The 18,826-nt window shown below is 36.8% G+C and overlaps 1 protein-coding gene across 1 annotated transcript; it reads right to left on the bottom strand.

Moving 5' to 3' along the window:
* Positions 1 to 8,583: 8,583 nt before the first annotated feature.
* On the bottom strand, positions 8,584 to 16,642 carry MGAT4C (MGAT4 family member C). Its single transcript, XM_009956251.2, has 3 exons — positions 16,502 to 16,642; positions 11,616 to 11,763; positions 8,584 to 9,740 (listed from the first exon to the last, which is right to left on the bottom strand). Exons 1-3 carry the CDS (start codon positions 16,628 to 16,630, stop codon positions 8,584 to 8,586), a joined length of 1,434 nt encoding a protein of 477 aa, XP_009954553.1. The 5' UTR covers positions 16,631 to 16,642.
* Between the last annotated feature and the right edge of the window lie 2,184 nt (positions 16,643 to 18,826).

Here is an 18,826-nt window from a genome sequence, read left to right as displayed (position 1 = left end):
GTTGGAGGCATATGGTGCTATAATGCATGCCCAAGGAGTCTTCTAGGTGATGTAGCATGCCAAGTTTGTCTACAGTACCCAATCTCAGCAGGAGCAGACAGCTCTCTAACTTAAACATCTGCATAAATGTTTGCTGGGTCAGTAATTTATCCCAGATTTAAAACCAGGCAGGCAGCTAGAGGGCACATCTACACAGCACGGTGTAGTTCGATCAGAAAGCAAGTTGGCTTACATGACAAAAGATTTATAGCTGAAATGGCATAGCAAAGTAGTTTGAAGTTAATAGAAATGTTCCCACTAAGTGTGGTAAGCTTTAGATCACGTATCCACAGAGGCACGTGAAATAGAATGAATGTCACAGCGAAAAGGCAGGGCGGCAGGAGAAAATGTTCTTTCGCTTTCTTTGTACTGAACTTGAAATATCTAAGACAGCTTTTAATTCTCTGTCATGCTTTCCTCTCTGCCAGAAACCTTTTGCTTACAATGCCTTTCTGTTTACTTGTTTTTTTTCACTCTGCGTGTGTGTGTGCCTGCAGTGAATGAGGGAGTAGCAAAATCTGGGTATGAAGAAGGTGATGACAGAAGTAGGCAATGTAGAAGTACAATCAATTCCCCCTCCAACTCCTCAGGAAATCTATCTTTGTGAAAATAAGTAAATAAAAACATCTACTAGCCACAAATTATCAAAACAATGAGATACATTGACCAGAACTTTACAATACTTTCTGTATTGCAATGTCTTTAGGAGAGTACAATATAGCTGTTCAATCTTTGATAAGCATAAAAAGATAAAAGTTCATTAAACTAAATGTATACAAAACTGATGGGGATCTGACTTAATTTTGTGGAGGTGGTGGAAATACATAATACAAAGAAACTGGGTTTCATGAAGTAAGATGAGAAATGCCTTGCTGATGGCAGAAGAAATGAAAGTTTGGGAAAGCCACTTTTTCCAGGAATATGGTTTTAGTTGTGCACATTTTTCTAACAAAGGCCTGAAACAAAGGTACTTCAGTGTTTTTTGGAGTAGATATATGTTTAAATATACTTTTATGGCTTAAATACATTTTCTCATATATGCTATAAGTACAATGGTAGTATCCAGTTTCATACCTGAACACACATGTGGCTCCTAATCCCTTTTTCTAGAATGTTTATGCAAAAGCTATCGAAAAGAGCAAACATATTTCTTCAGTTTAAAAGAGAAAAAATAACCTTTCAAATAGAACAAGACAAGAAAAATATTTTATCAATAGTTTATGGTCAAGGTAAATGTATTAATTATAATCAATATTCAGGAAAAGTAACATCTGTTTACAAAATACATGCAGTAGCTTAGCAAGAGATATTACCCAAGAGATTATGACTCTATGGAATTGGCTTAGTATCAGAAGAAAGAATAATTAACTGTAGGAAAGTTTATGTCCAAATTATTTCTCACACATAGCTTTGATCAAAAGATTTTTCTCCTTAGCCAGAGAGTTTAATGTCTTTGCTGCAGAAGGCATCTACAGATGTGGTTTTTTGCAACTTTTTTATTAATGCACTTATGCTCACACATGCACACACTTACTTACCTAATAAACCTTACCTGACTTTTTGTTTGGTTTTTTTTTGTTTTTGTGTGAGAAGAAGTTAACACAAACATGCTTGAGCAAATATTTTATCTCCTTTGAGGGAAGATACTGCATATCTCGTTTTGAATTCTTAAAAAAAAAGAACCTTTGAAAACATTTTCTGGCTGTGTTTTGTCATTTATTCCCCAAGTGTAAGTTTCTGTGTAAAGTAAAACAACCCCTTTCCAAAATTATGAGTGTACAGATGGGAGTGAGTTGAGGTATCAGGAAGAAGAAGGACCGCAGGTTGATTTTAATATACAGTTTTGAGGGACAGAAGGAGGAAACATAGGGAAGAAGTTGCATCTTTGAAAGGTAGCAGACAGATGCTAGAAAGAAGACTTGTTTTGGCCTTTTTTTTACCTTCCTTGAAAGCCGCTATTCAGCTTTGTGGAGGAGGGAAACCTGGCTCACTTTGCAAATGCAAAACCAGACTGCTGCCAGGAACCATTTGCAGGAGTGATTAACAAAACTAGTTTGCCTTATGAGATTTTCATGGAGGTAAAAATGTATACATATAATTTTGACACAATCAAATAGTGCACCCTTAGAACTACATGGCAAAAAAATAATTAACACTTCTCCCTTAAAAGGGTGTCTCATTATAGCATGTTTATTGTCTTCTCAGCAGATGAGGCATTTAAACGGAATGAGAAATGGCCAAATTAACAAAGTAAGTCTAAAAAATAAATGGCAGTAACAGTCCCAGTTTCCTGAACAGAGGTGAAAGTGGTTTGGCAATATTTACCCAAGATGATGTTAATTTATTCAGTATTGAAATTAAAGAAAGAGGGAGGGGATGCCTGTGTGTGCTGGTCAAAGTGTAACATGAAATTTGAATAGATGCTAAAGTAGCAGATGAACTGAAATATCCTAAGTGGTGTCTTCGCAAAACAAGGGACTTCCAGTAGCAGCAAATGTTGGTGTAAGGGTTTAACTTATGCCTTAATATTTCTGCTCTTTATGGTGCAAGGCAGTCTAAGGAAAAAAAGCCAGAAAATATTAAATTGCAGATCTAGACTTCAGTTTCAGCAGGAACTCTAAATCCAGGTTATCAGAAGAAGGTGAACATACATTTGAGAAAACAACGTATACAGTAACTCGTCAAATTTGCTTTAAAGTATGCTTTTTCCTCTTGGATTATATGCACTTTTGGCCCAAGTTAAACAAATGAAAATGTGGTATCTACAGTTAAAAGAAAGTGGAATAGTACTGTAGTTAAAGAGAAGGGTGTTAAGCCAAAGGGTCTTTTCATATCTCACATTTATTTTGAAAAATATTACAGATACTGTAGCAAGGATAGTAACTGCTCCTTGTTACATTTCCACCCCGACTCTGGTAGACATAAGTATTCCACTGCTGCAGTACAGCAGGCTGGACAGACGGCCAATATTGTTCTTTGTGTACTGCATCAGCGTGCATGCCCAAGGCAATGCTTTTGAAAGCTGAATCTATTATTTTATCGAGACGGCAAAAAAGAGCAGTTCTAGTGGTTATCGTGGGCTCCCTTTTGCTGTAAAAGGGTTAGTACAATGATGATGCTGTGACAAACAACCACCTTTATATGATAAGTTAGTGTAAGTGCAAGCATACAGCAGAAATATACACACAAATTTATTTAACCTTTGCTGGCAATCATGGTATTTTCATCTTTTCTACTTAAATTGCTCAGGATAGATGAAGCCTGCTCACAAAGAAACCTTTGAACCTGGTTTTAAAAATTAAAAGGAGGTCTTTTGCATAGCAGTTCTTTTTTTTCCTGGTAATGTCTTTTTCAGTATCTTTGCTCAATGCGGTTGTTTAGGGAGTAAACCCACTCTAATAACACCAAGAGAGAGGCCAAGAAACTGAACACTCTGCTTGTGCTGGTTTTCAAAAAAATGATATGTGTCTGTCAAGAAACGGGAACATTTCATAAAGTACAAACACAGTACCTTTGAGACTGAGAATTCACAGCTCGAGATTTTCATGGCTGCCAGGAAGGTTTTCTGAACTGACAAAAGCAAAGCCAGTGTGAATGAATGAACAGCAAGAAAGAGGGAAGGCAGCTATTTAACCAGCTAAGCAGAGGAAATGAGCATCAGCTTTTGATGTTTAGCTTTACTCATTAAATGTGAAACTCTTACACAAGCCCAGCAAAGGGCTGGCAAGAGTTTTAATTAGCAGTATAACCCTACTTAAAGTACTTTCAAGTTCTATGTGGAATTTTAAGCGCCTTTTTACAACTGTCAGGACAAAGTGGAATTTTATTTGAGAATTTGTAATAGGCAGTAGGACAGTTGAAGAACATCTAGAAATGTTGCTGAAAAATAGCCTAGTATCTGCCCAGATGCCAATTCAATTTTATGCCAATTTAGCAACAAACTGCTATTATGGAAATGTTATTGTAATTAATCTTTCTCTGTACTTAAACTAACATGTAATAAATAATGCTTTAGAGTCAAGGTGGAGATTTATAGTCCTTATTTTAAAGCTCAACAAATTATTTTAATTGAAATTGCAAGATAGTATTTATGAAGATACTGAACATCCCTGCTGTGAAGAGGGGTGCTGCTGGTAGGAAGCTATCTTTAAAGGTTTATATGTATCATGTATTTTATCTAGATTTATACGTATTATACATAATCTCTAGTTATCTAGGAAATGAACATTCAAGCCAAACAACTTGCATAGCTTCCCACCATAGTAAGTAGAGATGACTCTGTTGGACACTCTCTGGACGTGGTCCTCTTTCTCTCCGTTTACAGAAGCAGCAATATAGCCTTAGTCTACATGCCTGACTGTGCTGCTAATGGGCATGAATACTTAGGTGACACTGAGTGTATTTGCTGTGACAAAACTAGTAAAAGAGGCAAGAACTTGGAAAACGCCATCCGGAGACACCAAAATACATCTGTCTGGAGACTATTTTCATTTCAGCCTTCCAGGATGGCTAAAACTAAAATTGAAAAGATAAGACAAATATTTGTTTATATATAAAAAGATAATTATTTTGCAAAATCAACATTTTCACTCTTTTATAATATATAGATCAATGTTGCTTTCGCTAAAGGGAGCAGAAATTTTGTAGTTTTCATCTCCAAGAACTAAGGAGAGAAGAGCAAAAGTGAAGCCTCTTATTTTACTTTATCTGAAAACCTGATGGAGTGGTGGACACGCATTTCATTTTTCTTCGTATATAGAAGATGACATCAAAATCACTTAAATTTGTTTTCATTATAACACATCTATATTTTCCACCTGTGTTTTGCAAAACATTATACTGTACTATTTGAGGATATAACACTGCTTAAGCTCATGATACATGATCTGCATTATTACTCGTAATTTAATACTTATTGAAAAGTAGCCTAACAGAACTGCAGATTTAACATGACAGTAGTAAGAACTATCATTTCCATCAGAATTCTTGAAATGCTTCACAATGAAAGTTGATTGCATCTGCAGTTTTTAAAATGGTTAACGATGTGGGTTTTTTCCTTTAATAGTTTTCCAACATGAAATATTTTTTAAGGTGTTATAGTTTGGTGTTTATTTGATTTTTAATAATTCAATAACGAACAAGTTTTCAATTTCCCTTTATAAATGCAAAAACATTAGTATCTAACACAAGAGAATACTGAGCAGAGAGTAAAACAGAGCATCATGTCAGAATATTGATCTAAAACCCAACACATTCATATAGCACCTTAGTAAATTATCTCTGTCACAACACATATAGTAAATATGCTAAAACAGTTTTGCCTGAAAATTACTGTCTTCTGGGTTTGTTCTTCAGTAAATTAAGGGCTCAGTTCTTCTCTTATTTCACAGTGAATAGTATTTTACTTCCCAACAGTTCTCTATGTCAGAGGGATTACACTATCTGAAGAATGATAGAAGACAAGTGGCTTTTAGTTAAGAAAAAAAATAAAAAGGCTCAGGGACATTATACAATGAGGAATCCCAAACAGTGCCAATAGGAACAATACATGCACGTTAGTGAAGAACAGATCCATCAGTGTGCAGACCACAGTGTAATATTTTCAGTATTGGCATTTCAGTATGAAAATATTGATGTTCAGTCCACAAATGAACTAGAAAGAACACAACCAACTGTGTACACCAATGAACGGAGCTTTGTGACACTGCTAATCTTTTGATTCATCAGTGAAAAAAAGAAAATCCAAACTTTAAGAAGCATTAGTGAACATATACATGTCTGATTAAATATTTTCCTTTCAGAAGGCAATCACTTAGCACATGGAGAAAAAAATGTATCTTCCAACATATCTTTCTGAAACGTGAAATCTGCCTGAAAACCAGTTATCATTTATTTTATGGCTTTTTTATTTTTTTTTTTTTTCAAAATTCAGCAACTTTTTTCATGTGAATGAGTTGGATAAAATACACACTCTGTGGAGGAGGAGCTGGGACCCAAGCACTAAGATGAGTGCTCAAAACACTAGCTTACAGAATTGTGTTCTTGCCTCTCCTGGAGTAAATGTATTGTTACTTATTTTTTCAGAATCAACTAAAATTCAACAGGAAGAATGGTGCATGCCTGTCATTGCCAGCACATATAACTATCCACACCCAAGGAAAGCTTTTTTTGAGGGCATTCACTTAGCATGTTTGGGTTTGACCCTCTCTGACTTGCAACAGTCAGATGAGAATTCTCGCTGCTAAGCCATGATATCGAAGATGAAACTCTTTACTACTGTTGTTTTAAAAAGGAAAGCAGTTTTCAGATCCTAATTCAAAAATACCTTTTAAATTACTTCAAGCTTATGTTGAGAGCATTTAATTTGTACTAGCCATTCACATTGTGTATGGTTTTCATTACAAGAACATTTTAAACCTTGGGTTGGAGTATATTTTCCATTTTAATTTAGATTTTTTTGGACATAAGAGTAAAGGTAATGCTCCTGGTTAACCCAGTTATGTTTGTTTTGGCACTAATAGTTAATGATCAAGGAAAGGAAAAATAGAAGAATGACAGATCATTTAAAAAAAAAAAAAAGGCATTGATTAATGACTAATTCATGGAAGATCACTGTTAAAAAGCAAGTCCTTCATAAGTATTTATAACCATTGGAGATTAACACATATTTTTCATTTTAAAAAATGATGTTATTTTCCTTTCAAAATTGAACATGTATGCCACTTTTAAACTATTTTACTGAAGATATGCATATTAGATTTAGGTGTATATCAAGGAACAAAGAAACAAAGACTTTATTTGAGAAGAGGATGCTTTTCTGAATTACACAGAAGCATCTATCAGATTATTTTAAAATGTACCTTACCTCTGTATTGAGGGATTTGCCAAACCTGGACCTGAATTTATCAGGATTTATGAATGATGAAAAGCAATTGCATTGCAGTTTTGTGCAGATTTTTGAATAATTTACCCTTCTGAAACAGACGTGTTAGGTTTGGATGTACTGAGTAAAGTAGTTCACTCTTGGCCAGTGCAGCTATTCTTGAAATATAATTCTTGCCTTCCAGGTTTAACTAAAAGCCATATACACACTTAGGTGACAAACAGTTTTCATGAGACACAGTTTTCATGACAAACACAGTTTTCACCTGTGTCACACTTGATACCCATGGATTTCTTAGTGTGTATAGTGAGAGAGTCTGGAGAATTTCTTAGAAGAAAAACCCCAATAGATTCTGCTAATCCAAACGTATAATCCTATAGCTATACAGTCTCCCTGTGTGATGCACTAAAAGCCCAGAGCTGACACTGAAGTCATGATGACTAAGGGAACTTTTCTGCTTATTGGCTAAAGACAGGCAAACTAAGCTTACAGGGAATAACCAGAGGCAGTGGGAAGGTATCTACAAAACTAACATGATCAGAATTAGAAAACTGAAGAAAACGCCCCAATTAATTTAGTAACATATTAATTTTTCTTTTAATCGTGATTCTTCATTTTGTGCCTGCTCTGTTGGCTAGAGATCATCCAGGAAAGGCTGGTGATTACATTCACCTCCAATTGATTAACGTGGTGAACCTTACAGTCGTATCACACATGGACTGGACATGTAGATGTGGAAGGCATAACGGTCCTTGGAAAGCATGCTGAAGTATTCAGCTATGTGCAAATTTCTCACAGGGAGTTCTGCATATCATGAAGGAACAGAAAATGTTGAAGCTGAGATCTGTTAGGATGCCTGTCTAAGAGAACAGTGTTGCCCTTGAGGTGCTTAGGTTTGATAGTGACATCTGTACTCAAGCAGAATGCTTTCTTACTGTGCAGCATTTTGTCCAAATAAGGAGAGTAAACTGGTCCCCTAAGTAATATAGGATCCAAGTAGTGCTCATTTCAGTGAAAGGACCCAGGAAAAAGAACAAAGGATATTTGTTGAGACAGAATAACAGATGCAATTATCTATTTTTTACACTGTTGTCATGTCAGATTTATAATTTTACATACATTCCCTTTTGAAAAGAAGTTGCAATGATTAGCCACACTATTTTTTTACAGTGCTTAGAATGAGGCTTCCAGTTTCAGGACAGATTTCCTTGTCACAACTGCCTTTAAAAGAAACACATCACCAACTATTGTACAAATGCATACTACCATAACATTTTAAATTTTTATGTGCGTAAGGTGCAATCCAATTTCTTTTCACAACATACTGGTCATAGCTTTAAAACTCTTGGTAATTATAAGATGTTTTGTTTTGTTCCGTTTAGTCCAGAAGATCTCTCTTACAGAGAAATGATAATAAAAAAGGGATTCAAGATCTTAAGAGAGGTTTTAGAACTCTGCATTTCCTATAAAATTTTCAACAAATAAGTGTTTGTATATTGCCTGGCCAAACCAGTAAAAAATAAATTGCTTTGCTTGTTCTGTGATTTCCACAGATTTTCTGTGTCTCTAGTAAAGTCAGAAAAGTCAGTTTTTCTGGGAAATGGCACCAGTTAGTACCCAGCTGATTGTATGCACTTTGTACCTTCTCAGGTGGCTTTGCTTTATTGATTTGGTGTTTGAGAAGTCCAGACGCTAATGCTCCTAATGATCAGCCATTCTTTTTGACTTTTGGTAACAAGTATTCTCATGCAGTTAATATCAAACAGAACTTTGTGCTCTACATCTGTTATTTCAAAATTCCCATTTTTGAATTCTCCTAGTCTCAAGTAAGTAGTACATTGTCTCCCTTTTTTACTCCCTACTATCTTTTCTCCTACTTCCAGGGCCCCATGATGCAAAATGTCGTTTTGCCTGTCTTCAGTTCCAGTGACAACTTTAATTTTACTGATTTTAATGGGCTTTTCAAATACAATCCCATAGAAGTCTCCAGTAGAAGGAGCTTTGCCCCAGAAGTACTCATCAATGCTGCTGTAAGCCTTGCTTGCCTCATAGTTTTCAAATACATTCATGTTGGTGTGCAAGTTTGCAGGTGGGTTGTCGGGGATATCAAATGATTCCTCTTCAAAATCATCATCCTTTAGCTTGTTTTCAGCTCCTTTGTAAGACGAGTAGTATCCCATGTGCTGGAACAGAGATGGCTTAAAACGTATCACTTCTTTTTGAGCTAACAGCCCACGAAAGTGGATGAGCAGCCAATCGCAAGGCATTTCTTGGTAGAACATCAACAAAAAATGGGCCAGGCGTGGGAGGTCATGGGAATGGTAAAGCTTTCCAATATACCCCAGTTTGGAGAATTCCAAAGTCACCCAGTAGGATCCTTCTCGTGAGGTAATTACTTTCTTAACAGCAGTCAAAAAATTCTTTGAGCAACGAACGTCATCTTCTAGCATCACATAATAGTCAGAAAGATTAGCACAAAAGTTAAGAAGGAAAGCATAATCTACATTTTGTTTGGATCGAAACTTCACACGGTCCTCTGGGTCATTGTAATTTCTCTTGAGGCCATCCAGTACTGGATAATACTCCTCAGGGACGTGAATAACTATTAATCTGCCTGCAATTATGTGATGTGCAAATTTCTGTGAAATATCCTGGACCATCCCTTCACACCAGGCTGCGTCAAAATCTGCCAGCTGTACTACCACTGCGATTTCTTTGAGTTCCTCATAACTTGACTGCTCAAATATGGACTTGATGGTCTCAAGCAAGTAGTTTCCCTTTTTCCGTTTCACAGAGGACAGCCCAATTGTAAGATACCCTGTACAAAAGACAATTCAAACAACAACTGAGTATCTGACGTTGGAAACTGTTTCACCATAAAGCTATACTCCAGAGCTGTGCTTATATTAAACAAACCTTTTGAATGGTGAAGACTGAGAAATTTAGTATGTGAACCTACTAAGCTGCATGCAACAAAGGACGTTTATTGCCTTTTCATTAAAGGAGTATCGTATTGCAAGCAAATAGACATATGGAGACTACTGCATTAAACATTCACTTGTTAACTGCGAGGAATGGCATGTGGTGGACAAAAGCCAAAGCAATGAGCACATACATGCCTGGTAAAGGAAACTACATAGGTAATGATAAGACTGTAAAATCTGCTAAAAAAAAAGGGGATTGTGAGATATGATTCACACGATATTTTTAAAGCAAGGGACTAAAATGATAAAATGCAGCACAAAAACATGAGCTATAGCTTAATTGCCAGACTTTCATAATTTTAAGCACTCTACAAGACTGGTTACACTTACGTGTAACTTTACAGTTTTATGAATATATGGATATTTTATGGATCATTTTTTTCTGCATGTTCATTTTTAACTGAATTTGTCCAAGTTTTACTTGCTAATAGCTCTTTTTTTAATCTTCTTTCAGGACTCATTGATCATTTTACAGGGAACTCCCTCTTGCAAGACGTAATTTAAATATTGTCTTAAAATAGAAGAGAACTTACTACTTCATACCTGAGCTTGCATAAATATTTTTTAATGCTGTTTCTTCATTCTGGGGAGAGATGCATCTTAATTATAAGGAAAGAATTTTCATCTCTGCTGTTTTGGAGTCACTGCCGCTGCATTTTTACCAGCAGTCCAAATCAGTTTTTCTAGATATTCGCTAATATATCTCCACTTTTCTAACTTCTGATGTAAAAAATGTTAAGACTTTATAATTGACAGGGCATACTTTAGTTGAACTTACCCCGACTTAAATTATTGTGGCTTGTAAAAGAGTGTTCTAATAAAGTGATTCAGAGTTTCCCTCGAGGCTTGAGTCAGTTGTACAGTGAAATACAACCACCAGAAGCCATTTATGCTGCCTACAGGGTCCCAAATTTCTCAAATCTAATTTGAACAGACTTTACTTTATAGCTTTCTGTGAAGTTCAGCAACTCACAGAAGGTTTTATTTTCCTTTCTATGCTTGGACTTCTAAGCCTGCTTTATGTTTGTGAAATTATTGATTTGGAACCGAAAGGACACCTGTCTGAAAGCTAGGTGTGGCTATATTTCACTTCAAGATGAAAGTGAAATATAGAAATCAGAATAGGTAGATAGACCATCTGCAGGTGGCTGTGAGACGATTCCTCCTTTACTATCCACATAATAGCTCAATTTACCTCCTTCATTATTACAGCTAAAGGAACAAGGAAATCCATTCACAGCTTCTGGACTGGCAGAAGAGGGGAACTGAGGGGTGTATCTATAAGTTCCCAAGCATATTTTAGATTGGATTTACTGGTTATACAGGCAGAGGCTGACAGTATGGTCTCAGAGGGTAGTTACACAGTGCCATGAGCATGTGCATTGCTCCTGCTTTCTAAATCTCCTTCTGGCCTCAGGGGAGATCCACAAAAATATGCTCATGGAGAACATCCAAGAGCTGCCTGCAGGATGACTACAAGTCAGACATTTGGTCAGAAGGTAACCAGGCTGTGGAGCAGTCACTGCTCGGGCTGAACTAGCGGCTGCCCAGGAACTGCCTATGCAGAGAGAGATAGCTGTCACACTACCTCTTTGAGATCGTCACTGATAAACTCTACTTCTCTTGTCTAGAAATACCACAGGGACTATATGGATTTCACCCATTTTTAAATTACCTCATTTCATAACATTCAGATTGCAGTTACTTACTTTTCCTTGGCAAAGGCGTGCCAGCTAGGTAGCGATAGGAAATGTTTATAGATCCTGAGAAATTAGACAAATCTTTAAAAGTGTGAACATAGCGCTCTGGGTTGAGCTGGTGCGTGGCTGTTTCTCTGATTAATTGCTTGTCCCCTTCCTATTAGTGAGAAAACAAAAAGAATAGGAGAGGGAGAGAGACAGAGAGAAACACATTTGTGAATGCCAGCCAGAGAAGAAACATGGACAGGCAGGTTTCCAAGAATAACATTTTTCAGTGTCAGCTTTCGAGAAAGCATGTAGATGTCACTTTATTTTTTAAAAAAACCCTGTGCTGGATATCATACATTTTTGGCTACGGCAAATCTACCATAACCCTTCAGATTACGGTAACAGGAAAAAAAAAAAAATATTTTGGACAAAAAATCTGTAAAGGTTACAAACACTGAATTAATGGCCAAAAAAATGTCATGGTATTCAAAACAGGGATAAGAAAGCATCAGTTGGCAACACATGAGATAATTTTCATAGACGGAGAAGTGGGGGAGATTTTTTGAAAATGATTTCAGTGATTAAAAAAACACACCAAAACTGTTGCAAAGGAAAGATGAAACTACATCCTGGCATCTAGCGCATTTGCCATTTTTCTGAGTAGCTCCAACTCCAACTCAGATTTGTGGTAAGAAGAAATGCATGTGATCACCTGTCAGCCAAAGCTTCCTCTGTATTTGGTGAACACTGTTTGATGGCATAGAAAAAAGACAAATTTATTGACATGCCTCCTCTTCCTGCATCCTTCTCCTGTCTTTCTTCCAAGAGGCTTCCCTAGCCATAGTGAAGTCACACAAGGAAAGAAGTGGCTTCATTAGCATGATAACCCTATCCATAAGCATATCCATAAGCATTAGCATAACCCTATCCACAAGCTCAGTTGGGTCTCAGGGAAAATCTGTTCCTTAGTCCTTAAGAAAATGGAAAATATCTAACAGGTTGTAGCGTCATGAGACTCACTTTAAAGGTAGGAATGCTTATTTAATTTACATGGCTTGATTCTAGTCTGGTGACAGGCCAGTATATGAATGAGTTCATTTCTTCCGATACATACAGTAAGTTAATGCACTAAAAACTTCTTGATCTGTCACTAGATGGGAGTATTGTGCAGTGGTAGTACTGCTGCTAACAAGAAGAACCACAGAAACAGTAAACAGTGCTTATATTTAATGGTAGAAATATGCAAAAACATGACCAAGATGTATTTTATAGCACAAAGAAATATTTCTGTAAATGGATTCTAGGTTATTTTTAAGTTAATTATTTTTCTTCTATAGAAGAAGTAAATAAGTCTCTTCTGAGCTTAGTAAAGATCTTTGGTGGACATCCAGGGGCGTCTGCCTGCATTGTTACTCTCTCTTGATCTGCCATGTCTCTCCAGTAATTTCTTTCTAGTGCTGCTATGCTACTTTGCATTTGCTCATAAGTTATGAGAGGGTGGTTTATGTTGATCAGATTCCAGATTAAAATGTAACTCAATGGGCTAGAAAGAGAATGCACCAAAACTTAAAACTGTCAAGTGGAAAAAAAAAATGGGCTGGTCCAAAAAGTTTATTTTAAACCAGCCTTTCTTCAATGTCAGAACACCATGTGTTATTGGTTCCAGAATGGAGCACCAAAATTCTTAATTTTATAAGAAGGCTTTGGAACGGAAACCCATTCTGCTGAGGTTTTACTACGTAAAAAGTTTCAAAATGTTTAGAAATAAAGAATGTCAGAACAAAAAGTTTTGATTTTAACAAGCAAAATATTTAAACTGGCCACAAAAAATTTCTTTTTTTTTTTTTTTTCTCTTAGAGAAATGCCTTTTATGGCCAATGAATTTTTTTTTTTTTAAATTGTCGTTTTCATTCCTTTGTGGAATGAAAAGCAAAACCGAAATACGTATTTTTCGAAAAAAATTAAAATCTGGTTCTTCTACCTCTGACTGCTATGCAGGGTCAGTGATGCTGAAGGGCTTGATTAGCTCTCTTCACCTGTCTTTAATTTTTTCTGTGATGGTTTTGGCTTCCATCTGTTAACTGACCTCTAACTTAACATTCCAGTTTCTGCTGGAGCTTGGGAGGTTCCTGTGGGTGTCATGGGATGAAGTGCCAGAAGTTCTCCACTGTTTATAGAGATACTCTGCTCTGCTAAGGGTGCTGTGCCAGCTACAATAGCACTGTTTTCGTAGTGCCCACAATAATGATTAGTACTCGTAGAAGAGTGCAGAAGGCATGCTTCACTTACAGTTCACTTGCAACTCAGAATATGTATTAAAAAATCACTGCATACATTGTGATATCTGGTTATAGTAATTCAGTATGTCTTCAAAATATTTGATCAAATGTGATTCACAAGCTGCAGACAAAGCACCAAAGCCAGGTTGGGTGAGGGTTTGAGCAACCTGGTCTAGTGAAAGGTGTCCCTGCTCATGGCAGAGGAGTTGGAACTAGATGATTTTTAAGGTCTCTTCCAACCCAAACATTCTGTGATTTTATGATAAACTGCTCTGCTGACACACATGCATCAGCATTGTATACTACCTATCAAACATACGTAAGCAATTTTCTCAGGTGGGCACTTACTTTCAATTATCACAGCAAATGCCCTGCAGAAAACAGTGAAGGGCTTCTTCAGACATGCGAGAGTCTCTGAGCGAAAAGGAAAAGTTCTCAGTGACCTTAAGATTTGTCACAACAAATCTCACTTTGATATTCTAACATCCTGAAAAAGGCCACTTATCTCATCTTACATTTGGTGAAAGATAGCAGTCCCACATTCCCTTGCACAGCCTGCTGCCTGAGACCGGGAAGAGAAAATCAGGGTCAGTTGCCTTCCTCTAACAATTACCTTCAGGAGATTCTCCATCAGGAGACTCTACAATTAAAAAGTCAGAGGACCTTCAGGGCTCTGAGGAATTTCAGATTCCCATTCCCTGAGAGGAACTGGTTAGCCTGCTGTCCTTGAAAACTACCCCCAAGTGTATCTCTCTTCACCACCAACACTGAAACTGCTCATCTTTTACCTTAGTAGGGAAAAAACACATGAGACAAGTTAACGGAGCTGTCAGACATGGTCAGGAAAGTTGAAAATAAAAATAAATAAATTAATTAAAAAGTCAACAGCCTAACGCATTTGAAAAACACTTGATGGACCATAAAGGTATCAAGAGACCTGGGACAACTGTCAGGAGGCTTGACAAGAGACTTGGCTGGGAGCTACATGAATGCAAACATGCCAGAACTGTGATGAGAGAAGCAATGAAAGAGGGTGAATTTCTGAAAAAGGGGGAAAAAAGAGCAAATTAAGAATAAGACACGGAGCCATCTGGGGAGTTGGCAAATAGGGCAGGAAAAGATTTCAAAAACAAACCAAGAGGAACACCATTAGCAGTGATAATAAAAGCATTTTCAGAAACATCTGCAGGACTTTGAAGCAATTAGTGAGCGGAGAAACATCATCAGGGAAAATACTAATGGGAAAAAAATAATGTGACAAGCCAGGTCAAATTCGATCACAACCAAGAAATGATGAATACATAAAACATAGTGCAAAACCTTAATGCAAATACTGTTAAAGAAAGCAATATGTCTGTAATGGAGTAACATGCTAGAAGCATGGGTTATCTTTTCAATGGTTTAAAAATCACTAGTATAGTCTCAATAATATTGTAAATATTTACAATATGGTTATAAGTAATGTTATAAGTAAAATATTTTAAATTAAAATCCCTAGCAAGTTGCCTATGGTTCTGATAAATTGCTGTAAGGATTATACTATTTTTGTATTGTACTTTTTTCATATTAGTATTTTTTTTTCAAATCCAACCAAGATCAGACTTCACCTTTCAGGATATTGGAAAGCCCATACTGCTCCAGCTCTGACTCAGGTAAAGGGTGGCATAGAGGAGCAGAAAGCCACTCAGTAGTTCAATTCAAGATCAAGAAAGAGGATTGTCTAGTATCACGATGTTACATATTCAAGTTTGGTAAATTTACTATTTGGAAGCTCTCGTTATTAAGCTACGGGAGTATTATTTTACTGGGCCCAGTCCAACCTCTGAAGAACTGGAAATTCAATCCATTAATCCAGGCTTCAGGGCTTACTTGACATTCAGCAGTGAGATACCCATGGGTTACATACAAACTGTAGAATTACGTCAAATTGTCGGATAATTACTCGTAGAAATTCCTAATACAAATCTTTCTATATATCTTTTTCAGAATCATAAACTTACTCAAGGTATCGTTTAAGTCTTGTTGTTAGGGCTGTAGCACTGAACCCACCAGACTCAAAATCTGAGATACAGAAAGTGAGAAAAACACAGAATAAAATACCTAAAAAGAAATTATTCGTGCAAGCTTAAAATATATGGAATTAGTGTAAGTTCCCTTCTATAATTGTATTTTTATAGTATTGTTTAATACAGTATTCGCGGGTGAGATTTGCAGTGTAGACTGGAAAAGGAGATCCTAGCTCATATCAATATTTCAGATGTAGGCGATTTTCAACATTAAAATTAAGGGAGATCCAGAAGCATAGAAAACACAGGGGATGTTTTGACTCACAGGAAGATACCTGGTGAAGATTACTTCCATGTTTTGCCCATTCATTGTCTCCCATACTTCCAATAAACAATGACATATTTTCTTCTGTGAAAAGGACTGTTAGGGTCTTACTGACACACCCTGTGTGCAGTATATATCGATAAGATGTCTTCATCATAAAGGACAGATTTTGAGGATACTTCACTGTTAACAGTACACTAACAGGGGAAATTGTAGGAATTATGAACTTTACTGCGTAACTAGGGATGTATCTTTTTCTGTTGTTCCAGGATCATTTCTTCCATCTAAGAAACTTACCAAAACATAACCATCTTCAATGTACAAGTTCATGAACAGCAAGCAAATGACAAGGACTCCTAAGAATGACACTGCTGATCGTTTCCTCAAGCATCTCATTTTATCAAAATATTTCAAGTTGTGTCTCATTTGAAGAAAGGCATACAGTAGTGTCACCTATGAAAGAAAATCACAGTATTACAAGAACTGCCCATCTGATGAACATGAAGGCAAAACAACTTACATTCAGAAGTATCAAGTCCCTTCAAACATGCAAAGACTATACACTTTAAGGTGGAAGTAATTTAATTTAATCATTGTCATCTTCAAGTTTAATATATATCTTAACTATAATTTAAGATGCTTCTTTTTTTGTTTTTGGTCGGTAAAGAAAAAAAGCACACTTTGTGCTACTGTGCTGGTTTTGGCTGGGGCAGAGTAAATTCTCTCCATAGTAGCTAATATGGGGCTATGTTTTGGAATTGTGCTGGAAACAGTGTGGATAATTCAGAAATGTTTTCATTATTGCTGAGCAGTTCTTACACAGAGTCAAGGCCTTTTCTGCTTCTCACACCACCCCACCAGTGACTAGGCTGGGGGTGCCTAAGAAGTTGGGAGGAGACACAGCAGGAACATCTGACCCCAACTGACCAAAGGGATATTCTGTACCATATGATGTCATGCTCAACATATAAAGCTGGGGGAATAAGTAGGAAGGAGGAGACATTTGGAGTTACGGCATTTTACTTCCCAAGTAACCGTTGTGCATGATGGAGCCCTGATGAATGAATTTCCTGGAGATGGCTGAACACCTGCCTGTCGATGGGAAGTGGTGAATGAGCCTCTTGTTTCGCTTTGCTTACTGCATGGCTTTTGTGTTGCCTATTAAACTGTCTTTACCTCAACCCACGAGTTTTCTCATTTTTACTCTTCCAATTCTCTCCCCCATCCCCCCAGGCATGAGTAAGCAAGCCGCTGTGTGGGGCTTTGTTGTTGGCTGGAGTTAAAACACAACGCCTATCCATTTTAGGCTGGAATGATGATGTCACTGTGGCAGAGGTGCATCAGCAGTTCAGTTTCCCATGTATAATTGTCAGATCCCAGGCTGATGGTAAGAGATACTGTAGTGCTCTCTTTCTCTGTGTACCCGTGTCTCCTTCCAAAGACAGCTCATGGCAATAGGCAAGGAAGAAGATGTTGCATGACTCAGTATCATTGCCAATAGAAGAATTTTGGATACCAGAACTGCCAGGTGCAAATCAGGTATGTTCCCTGCAGTGAGAAAGCACTAGCAAGACTGTGCAGCATCCCTTAGTCTTAGACATCTGTACCAGAATGGAAAAACTCTTACTGGAGGTACCATTTTCTCCAGAAGAAGAAAGGTGGATGTCTACCTTAGACCAGACACATCTAAGCAGAGTATTAGGAGGTCCTTACAGCCCTAATTAGATGAATCAGACAAAGAAGGATGCCACAGATGATAAGAAAACCACTCAGTAATTCAATTCAAGATCAAGAAAGAGGACTGTCTAGTCATATTACAACGTTACATATTTGGTTTAGTCATTTTACTATTAAAAACAAGATGAATGCTGTTCTTGACTACCAAATCATAAGCATTAACCTTTGTAAGACTACAAGTGTTTGAACAAAATCTGGCCACAAACTAAAGAAACAGACTCCAGATTGGACTGCCCAAACTCTGAGTTATTCTTAAATAAAAAATAGATTATAAGCTCATTATTTATGCTGTTGTTTAAGTAAAAACGTATTTTGGATATCATCCATAACAATGTCTCATTTTCTATCAAATTAGTATATAGAAGTCATGTACAATTGGAGAGTTTAAAGGTAACCTACGTAAAGTAGTAAATAGCACTGCATGTGCAGTGGTTAAGCCCTGTATTTAAATACCTTCTTTTCTGAAAGTGCTGAACATCTAAACTGTCACAAAATATACCAAATTAGGAGTTCCATAAAAGAGTTGTCATGTCATATAGAAAATTTTCTGGCCTAATAACAAAAGACCTTCCAAGTGCAAAATTCAATCTATGTTTGCTTTGGCAAACTGATTAAATGTATTTAACAGTATAAAATATGAGTCCATTAGACTCTAGAGAACAGGGAGGTGAATATGTCAAGTATTAGTAACACAAATGTTTAACTGCAAGGTTTTGTTCATAGACATTCAAGCTGAACTGCAGTAAATGGACACTATACACAGAATGATTTTGAAATCAGTATGTTGAGAATAAAAACAACTTACATGTTGCCCAAAGGAAAAAAAAAAAAGAAGAATTAATAACAATCTAGATTTCTGGCCTTGTTGTTTGAGGGTGGGCTGAA

Source organism: Leptosomus discolor, chromosome 1 (assembly GCF_034619465.1).
Source record: "Leptosomus discolor isolate bLepDis1 chromosome 1, bLepDis1.hap2, whole genome shotgun sequence".
Classification (NCBI taxonomy): Eukaryota; Metazoa; Chordata; class Aves; order Leptosomiformes; family Leptosomidae; genus Leptosomus; species Leptosomus discolor.
Note: the sequence above shows the minus strand (reverse complement) of the source record. Positions and strands in the feature narration are given on the sequence as shown.

Bases quoted from the DNA above. Each gene is read 5' to 3' on its own strand.
- MGAT4C (XM_009956251.2), bottom strand. From the start codon at position 16,630: ATGAGACACAACTTGAAATATTTTGATAAAATGAGATGCTTGAGGAAA. The intron at 11,764-16,501 runs GTAAGTTTCTTA...TCTCACTAATAG, and splicing joins TTGAAGATGGTTATGTTTTG to GAAGGGGACAAGCAATTAAT. The intron at 9,741-11,615 runs GTAAGTAACTGC...TCTTTTGTACAG, and splicing joins CACGCCTTTGCCAAGGAAAA to GGTATCTTACAATTGGGCTG.